This window comes from Gossypium raimondii, chromosome 6 (genome assembly GCF_025698545.1).
Source record: "Gossypium raimondii isolate GPD5lz chromosome 6, ASM2569854v1, whole genome shotgun sequence".
In the NCBI taxonomy this organism is placed as follows: domain Eukaryota; kingdom Viridiplantae; phylum Streptophyta; class Magnoliopsida; order Malvales; family Malvaceae; genus Gossypium; species Gossypium raimondii.
The window spans coordinates 21915677-21924928 of NC_068570.1; the positions used below are offsets into that span (position 1 = coordinate 21915677).

Sequence of the window (9252 nt, forward strand, 5' to 3'; positions counted from 1 at the left end):
AATAATATCCAAACAGTATTGTTGGTTCACTGTTGTGACAATGGTGGAGGTTTGTGAAGAGCTTTGGGTTAGGTGCTTGGTCGGAGCTTGAGCGACGGAGCAAGACGGTTGGTCAAAGTTCGGTGATAATGATGGTGAACAATAGTGCAGCGAGAAGAAGAAACCATTGGTGAAAAATTAAAGGAAATAAAGAAAAAGTAAATTAATTAATTAAAAGTTTTATATTAATAAAAAGTAAAAGAAAATTGAGAAGAATTTAAATTAAATGATTTTTCCTTTTATAGTAACCGTGGCGCAAGTATTAATTAGGTCGAAAAGGGTATTTGGTTTATAATTTTCAAATTTAGGAATCAATTATATATATAAAAAATACCAATATCAAAACTTAATTGTCAAAATAACAATCTCAGCATCAATATCATAAGAACATATACGTGTGATTAAACTCAAAAAAGAAAAAAAGATCTTAGGTCTGAAAATACATAATTTGAAAAAGAGGATTTGAAATTATCAAACCATAGTAGAGGGATTAAATCAGCCAAAACCACATGGTACAAGGGTCTTGTATAAAAATTGACCACAAACTCAGTAACTGGATTAATGTCAAAATAACAATCTCAGCATCAATATCATGCCAACATACTCAAATCCACAATCATATTCAAAGCATCATACCAATATTGGTGTAAGAGGAACATGCCAAAATCACACCGCCTAAGCAACACATAGTAGCGTAAATGAATAAATTAAGGATTAAAACTCCATGAATGAAACATTTGTCAACAACACAAAAAGAAGAGACAAAGGAAGCAAAAACAAGAAAAACAACAAACAAAATACAGGGCCTTTGAGATTTCATCTTCCTCTACTAACCTACATTATATGATCCCAAACCCCTGATGTTTTTAATATGAAATGGCCATAATAAGTAAACCTAAAAAATAGAAAGAAACAACATACCAAAACCCAAAATGCATTATCCCCTCATTGTTTTTTTCCATTGAATACAAGCCCTTTCTGGATCATATCATCAAAATATCTCCCTTTATCCCTTATTTGCAACATCCTTCATATTTCATAATCCTAATATGAAATACGAACCATGAACTGATCTAATCCTGAGATTCACTGCTCTTGCCACTTCCTTCACCTTCCCTCTCTTCCAACAATCTCCCACCTTCTTCATCTGCTTGTGCAGTCTTCTTCTGTGCTTCTTTGGCCTTCAAAGCTTGTAACTTTGAATGATTATAGTAAGCAACACCCAAAAACGCCAGTCCATACCCAAACAAGTTGATGGGTGTCACGGTATCCTTGATGACAGACCAAGAGAAGGCAATCAACAACCAGTCCTTGACAACCCCAGCTACATTCATGGTCAAAGCAGAGGTCTTTCCAACAAGTAAGAACACAGCTAGGTTCAAAGCAAATGCACATATAGAGTTGGTCCCAAAAACGACGAAATCGAAATGGAAACTCGATGTTTCTTTCAAAACTGGGTACTCAACGAAAACCCATGGGACCAAAAGGAAAACAAAGCAGCATGGAGCAACGTAATATAACGAAGTAATGGGGTTCAAGGTGATCCCTTTAGAAGTAAGCAAGATTTGAATCATGACCAACCTGGTAGCCTCAAAAGCAACAGCTCCCAACTGCAAAATCACTCCCCAAGTGTCGAATTTAGCTTCCCCGTAAGCTGCGATGGCGACCCCAAAAGAGATCGACAACATGTTGACCATCGTATCGTTCTTGTACCCTTCTTTTTTAAAAAGGACGCCGATGGAATACACGGCGACGGGCATCAACGCTTTGAGCATCTGGATAAAGGAAACGGACAAGTAAATGTAGGCGGAATTGGAGAGCCAGAGGCTGAGGGAGTAAAGAGCGCCGATAGGGACGACGGAAGAGAGGTAAAGGTCTCGAGACATGGAGACGGGCTCGACGACTTTGAAGACCTTGATGAGGAGGAAAGCAAGGGAGGCACAAAAGGACATGTGAATCATGGTTAGAGAGATTGGGAAAGGCCAATTGTACATCTTCTTGTCGAGGATGTACTTGTTGTAGACGATGACGGTGAAGCTGAGGAAGATCCAGATTGCTACGTAGGTGTAGGAGAGAAGGATCTTCTTGATGACACCGTCGCTCAATGAACCGCCTTTACCCATTGCTTGTTTTTGGGGTTTTAAGAGGTGCCCAGATCGGAAAAAATGGTGGAAGAAGAGATCGGAGATCGGAATGTCGGGGGATTTTTCTCTCTGTGGAGGCTGAAAAATCAAGATTTGATTTATTTTTTTTAATGTAGTGAAAGATGTTATCTTTTTAGTTTAAGGTGTGTTTTCTTTATGTTGATGGAATGGGCCTCCTTATGGGCTTTTTTCTCTATAGTTTGATACCATTTCCTTTTTTTAATTTTAAGACCCACTTAAAAATTTGACCTATTAATTTAAATTTAAATTCGATGCAATTATTTAAATTTAAATTTCATCCCATTAATTTAAATTTAAACTAAATTTAACTTAATTTGGTTTATTTAATCTTAACTTGAAAATGACCTATCCAAAATGATTCATACCCAAAAAATAAATTCGAGATAAAAAAACTCGAATGATCCGAACTTAAAAAGACTTGAACTCAAAAATAATATATAATTGAAATAATTTAAGTCCAAATGATTCATAAATTCCCTAATCCTTAAATTAGAGGATATTGCACTCTTAAACATGCATAAACTCATGATGACCTCTTGGTTGTTGCAATATCAATGGTGTCACAAAAACGAAAAATTAAAGGATTAATTTGAACCGTGGTGTTTGGATGATTTGTAGGATACAAGTTAAAAAGCATGGATATTCGAATTAAACGGAACTGAATTTTTAATTTTATTTTATAATTAATTTTAATTTTTATGATCTTAAATTAAATATTTTATATTTTAAATAGTTTTTATATAAAAATATTTTTTAAAGAAATACAATACAAGAGTTAGTAATTGATTTCATTTACTTAAAAATTATTAATTTTAATATTCATGAAAATACTTTAAAACTTTTAAAAATTTAAAAGTTACAAAATAAAAATCATTTATCAAAATAAGTAAAAAAACCCAAAACTCAAATTTTATATGAAAATTTTCTATGTAACAAATTTTATTTCATTTTAAGAATTTATACTAACTCAAATATGAAAACTTGGCTCAATTAATCATAATCCCGATTCAACCCAACTTAATTAGATCATAAAAATCAATAATCAAAACATAAAAACCCAAACTTAAAATCATGTCTTCCAAAAAAACTCCAAAAACACTAATCTAAAATAACTTAAATTCAAGACTATCCTAAAACCACAATAATCGACCATGTAAATTTCCATAGAAATACAAAACCTCCTTGCATTTGAATGTAATTCAGTGCATTCCACAACAAACCACATTTAAAAGATCTTACATAAATAATATAACAATATTTTATTTATTTTTATGTCAGATGTTGGAAAAGATCAACTTCGTTGTAATCTATTCACGTTTTAATTTTACTTTCAAATATTTACGGCTTTAAATTTTATTTTTATTACTTTTACACAAATTTATTAATTTAACACAAAAGTATTAATATTAATTAATTCTATACCAATTTTAACTTTTTACTTATTAAAATTTATGATTTCGAAAAGAAAACAAATTTATGATCACAATCACTTATCTTCTCATATATTTGCTTACAATTTAAGTTGAAAATTTATTTTTAAAAATAGATATAAAATAGCATATATTTATTAGCACAAGTTTAACCCTCGCACTGCAAAAGTCGGGCAATTTATTAGAAAAAGCCCTTTTTTTCAAAATTTACCGAAATGGGCCGATTTTTTGATTATTTACCGGAATGGTCCATTTTCTGGGAAATCGCGCCCACGTCAGCGCGATGTCAGGATAAATGGAAGAAGGTCGCATCCACGTCAGCAGGTCGCGCTGACGTGGACGCGACCTTCTCCGCGCGTGAACAGTACCCCCAACGGTCAAAAAATATATATATAAATACCCCCACCCCTTTATTTTTTTTCACAAACAAATCCTATCTAATTTTTCCTCTCAATTTCCTTCTAAAATTCTCTCAATTTCCTTCCAAAATTCTCTCAAACTCATATTTAATTTTAATTTCCTTCCAAAATTCTCTCAAATCCATTTTTTAAAATAATTATAATTTTTTATATTTTTTAAAAATAATTTTAAATTTTTTTATATTTTCATCAATCGCCGGATCATTGACTCGTCTTGATAGCAATCACATATCGGTGGAGCAAATGAAAATGGTAAGTATTAAATTTAATTTGTAATTATTATTTAAGATTTTTTTATTTATGTATTTTTAGATAATTATTAATTTATTGTTTGTTATAAAAGCCTAAAGATCGGGTAATGGAATGCCATATCCAGAATATGCATGCTCCTCCATCACCGTTAGTAGAGAACTACCTGCGGGAAGCGGGTTTTTGGCACGTGGCGACGGTAGGCCGGGGATTCAAGTTGGACCTGAAACTGATTAGTGCGTTGATCGAGAGGTGGAGACCCGAGATGCACACATTTTATCTTCCATGTGGAGAGTGCACTATCACTCTAGAAGATGTCAGCATGCATTTGGGATTGCCGGTGGAAGGGCACCCAGTCACCGGGTCTGCCCAATCTAGCAATTGGGAGGCGGTGTGCTACGAGCTTTTGGGTGCTATTCCGGAAAAAATGGACGGAGGTAAGGTCGAGATGGGCTTGTTACGTGCCACCTTCCCCGAGCCGAATGTAAATTCAACCGAAATCGAAAGAATTCGATATGCTCGATCATACATTCTTCAAATAATTGGAGGTTATCTGATGCCGGACGCGTCATGGAGCCGTGAACATCTAAGATGGCTGCTAAAACTCGTTGATTTTAGAGGAGCTGGTGAATTTAGTTGGGGGTCTGCCGTCTTGGTACATTATATCGGGAGATGTGCGGGGCTACGCGATCGAGGAGAGCAAACATCGGAGGTTGCCTTTCACTACTGCAATCATGGGCACGGTTTCGCTTTCCATTTCTACGTCCTCGAATGAACCACCCATATACATTCCCACTTGTAACGAGGTAAATTTTATATTACATTTTTGAATTATTATGTAGATTTATACAATAAAAGTATGCTAAAAATTTATTTAATTAGGTGGAACCATCCGACAAGTTTTCGTGGATTACCGTCTGAACTTGAAGATATATGGCTTCTATTGGACCAACGGTTGGAAGCAGAAGTAAGTATTATTGCAAATAGATATTTCCATACATTCGCTAGTTGATTGATATTTAGTATTTAGTATTTAGTATTATGTATATAACTAATATTTCTATCATGTTCATATAGTTTCAATGGACACCATACGAGGATCCGGCAATTCGGGCAGTAATCCCGAAAGAGTTTTTACAAAATTCGAATGCTTGGCACGTGAAAGTGGTGTTGATCAACTATGCAACCGTGGAGCCCCACCAGACAGATAGAGTGCTAAGACAGTTTGGATGTAGACAACCGATTCCTGCGGACCCTGAGGAGTTTGACGAGCACCACAAAATCGACCTTCGGCAATTAGGTACGGATTGGACTAGATACTGGTCCGAGTACATGGAAATGTGGGAAAATCGGCATGAATACCTACCTACTCGGGAAGCAATCATCGTTCTGGAGTTAGCGTGTGCTCCAGAATACATGCCTTGGTTTAGGATCCATGGCAAGCCGTATTTACTTACGCCAGAGGAGAGCCAACGGCACTTACGTCTCGGAAGGGAAAGGCGCGGGCCTCTAAATCCAAGAGGAGAAGACTTCAAAGGCAGCCCCTCAACGAGGCCCAGATAGTCACCTGACGCATCATCAGCAGGCATACAATCACCGGCCCCAAAGAGAGCACCGACGCAGTCACCTGACGCAGCAATTCAATAGATGATACCCACGCAACCGCCTTTCCCTATGATGCCAGGTATGTTTCCTAGCCCTTATATGTACCCTAACCCTTACATGTATCCTTTTCTGAATACTATGGCAGGTTGGAGCCAAATGCCCGGTTCAACTCCATTTCCTGTTATGCCGAGCGGACCGTCGATATCTAGGCCAGCGGCGCAGGAGGGATCGACTATGTCTTCGGGGAGCTCTCCTTTTTACCAATCGCCAGCAATGTATGGCTTTCAAACACCGTCGTCGTTCATGATGCAAACACATCCACATACACTATTCTTTGAAGGTGGATCATCGTCCCAAGTCCGGTAACCAGATGCGGAACCGGAAGAACCACAACCACCTTGAGGAAGGACCACAATCACCACCAGAGGAAGAACAACCGCTGCCGGAAGCTAGAGGAAGGAGGAATCCAGCGCGCAACCGTCAACGGCCGCCATGTGGAACCGAATCCCCCAGTCATAGACATTGATTGCCGTATTTAATTTTATTATTTGATGTAATAAAATAGAAGTTTATTTGATGTAATACGCATAGAAATTTTTTAAGAAAATTTTGATATTATTTGATATAATAAAATAAAAACCCTAATTTACTTGAAAACCTTAACCTAACACTAACCTAAATTAATTAAAAACCTAATCTAACCTAAATTAACTAAAAACCCTAACCTAACCCTAACCTAAATTAACTAAAAACCTTAATCTAACCTAAATTAATTTAAAACCCTAACCCAAACCTAAATTAATTAAAACCCTAAACTAACCTAAATTAACTAAAACCTAATCTAACCTAAATTAATTTAAAACCCTAACCCTAACCTAAATTAATTAAAAACCTAATCTAACCTAAATTAACTAAAACCCTAACCTAACCCTAACCTAAATTAACTAAAACCCTAATCTAACCTAAATTAATTTAAAACCCTAACCCAAACCTAAATTAATTAAAAACCCTAAACTAACCTAAATTAACTAAAAACCCTAATCTAACCTAAATTAATTTAAAACCCTAATCTAACCTAAATTAATTAAAAACCCTAAACCAAACCTAAATTAATTAAAAACCCAAAACCTAACCTAAATTAATTAAAAACCCAAAACTAAGCTAAATTTTTTTGGTAGACATGCCTCCTTAATCTAGAGAGAAAGAAATCACAGTCATCAGATGACTCCCCCGGTGTTATTGCAAATGCAATTGGAAGAATTCTCCCAGCGCCGTCCTGTGCCACTGCAACCAATAGCCGATGAGTATACCTACCGAACATGAAGGTACCGTCAATTTGTACCAACGGCTTGCAGTATGGAAATGCGTCTTGGCATTGCTTAAAGGTCCAAAATAGGCGTTTGAACACTTGACATCCACGTAGCAATCGGCCGTTGTAGTACGCATGTTCCGTTTCAAGGTCTGTGATGGCACCTGGGACGTATCTCTCTAGCACCTGACACCACTGCCATACTTCATTATATGAGGCGTTCCACCCACTATGCATCTTCTCCAACGCCTTTTGCTTAGCTATCCAAGCCTTGCGGTAAAAGGGCGTATACGCCATTTGGCTACAGATATTGGCAATTATCACCGGCACTGAAGTCTTGGGATCTGCTTTTATCGTGGGCATTATCAAGCTGGCTAACATAGCTGAATCCATTTTGGGATGATCTTGTGAAACACCTACAGAGGGAGTACATTAGATAATGCAACATTGCAAAATAAAATTATTATTCAGATACATTCAATCTTGTACCTGCAGCACATGTATGTGGACCTTTGTACTTTTTTATCTCCCACAACCCCGTCCTTTTCCTTAACGAGGCGACGATTTTCCATGAACATGTGTCGTCTTGCACCGCACACTTCGCCTCAAACTTATCGGATTTTGATTTAACGACGTGGTAATTAACGCCGTTTTTGATACTATGCTGTTTCAAAGCACCAATAAAACTATCCTTGTTGGTAAACTGATTACCAACTTCAAGTTCATCGTAATCTACCCCCGAACTTGTACGATCGCGCAACCGGTGTGGTAGATTTGGAAACTCTAACGCATCATCTGCTGACAGATCGACATTATGCATTTGGGCTGAAGGTGAGTATGCTCTGAAACGTGGATTTTCTTCATCATCTGAACTCCTTTCAGCATTTTCACCTTCTGTTGGAATAGGCTCCGGTTCAGAAAATAATCCCACTTCTACACCATCCGGCCCTGGCTCTCGAGGTGGATCCACATCAGAGTCATCTTCTAACCCACAATCATCTGTAGCGTATGACGTCCCCTCACCGGTTGACGTCGTAGGTAGTACGTCATCCCTTCTTCTGGGCATTTGATAACGTCCCCAGTTGGATGTAGATTGCCATCCACTAGAACTTGACGCAGTTCCCCAGTACGTATTTTCAGCATCAAACGTCGAGCCACCGACGTACATGTCCCATCCATCAACAGAGTGTCTTGCGGGGGATGTGCATTCGACACCTCTACCGACCATGGGCTGTTTCGTATTTTGTAACCCGGTTACCGAGTGTCGGCCAGGGGTCGTGTATACATCTCGAACACCAGACGAAAGTACATCAGTTGGCGACGTAAATTGTACATATAACTCAATATAAGTTGTTTCACTAGCAAGATGAGCAAGCACCATTACCTCCAAGCTACGAGCACCTTTTATGTCGAACGAGTCATATGTCACTGGATCAACACAAGAACAAAATCGATACGTGATTAACAGAACTTTCATTGGCGTCGTTCCGAAGATTTTACGCCTAATTCTTTTACGAAGTTCTGTCAAATCTATGTTCTGGTTAAATGACAGTCGCACCGTATTCTCTGACAAAAAGACAACACCATTCTCGGTGTGGCAAACCTCACCATCGTAGTAAATAGCAGCACTAATACGTTCACTCATTTTGAAACTCTAACTTTCTTAGGCTCTCTAAATTGTTTCTGCTATGACTTATGAATTCTAACAACATGTTCTGCCTAATTTATAGCCTCATTAAACTTGCTCTTATAGAGCAAAATCGCGTCCACGTAGCGATTTCATAATTCTTCTCAAATAGCATCCTCGTAGAAACGATTTTATACTATTTGCTCAGAAACATCAGAAAAAAAAATTATTTCTTACATGACCTACTGTAGCAAAATCGCGTCCACGAGGGCGCGATTTCAAAATTTCTTCTCAAATAGCATCCTCGTACAAACGATTTTATACTATTTGCTCAGAAAAATCAGAAAAAAATTATTTCTTACATGACCTACTGTAGCAAAATCGTGTCCATGAGGGTGCGATTTCACAA

The 9252-nt window shown here is 37.3% G+C and overlaps 1 protein-coding gene across 1 annotated transcript; it reads right to left on the reverse strand.

The window, feature by feature from the left end:
* Nucleotides 1-729: 729 nt before the first annotated feature.
* On the reverse strand, nt 730-2315 carry LOC105773573 (probable sugar phosphate/phosphate translocator At5g25400). The gene has a single exon (XM_012595576.2). It carries the CDS (start codon nt 2160-2162, stop codon nt 1113-1115), a length of 1050 nt encoding a protein of 349 aa, XP_012451030.1. The 5' UTR covers nt 2163-2315; the 3' UTR covers nt 730-1112.
* Between the last annotated feature and the right edge of the window lie 6937 nt (nt 2316-9252).

Excerpts from the sequence above, each read along its gene's own strand:
- LOC105773573 (XM_012595576.2), bottom strand. The coding sequence starts at position 2,162 with ATGGGTAAAGGCGGTTCATTGAGCGACGGTGTCATCAAGAAGATCCTT.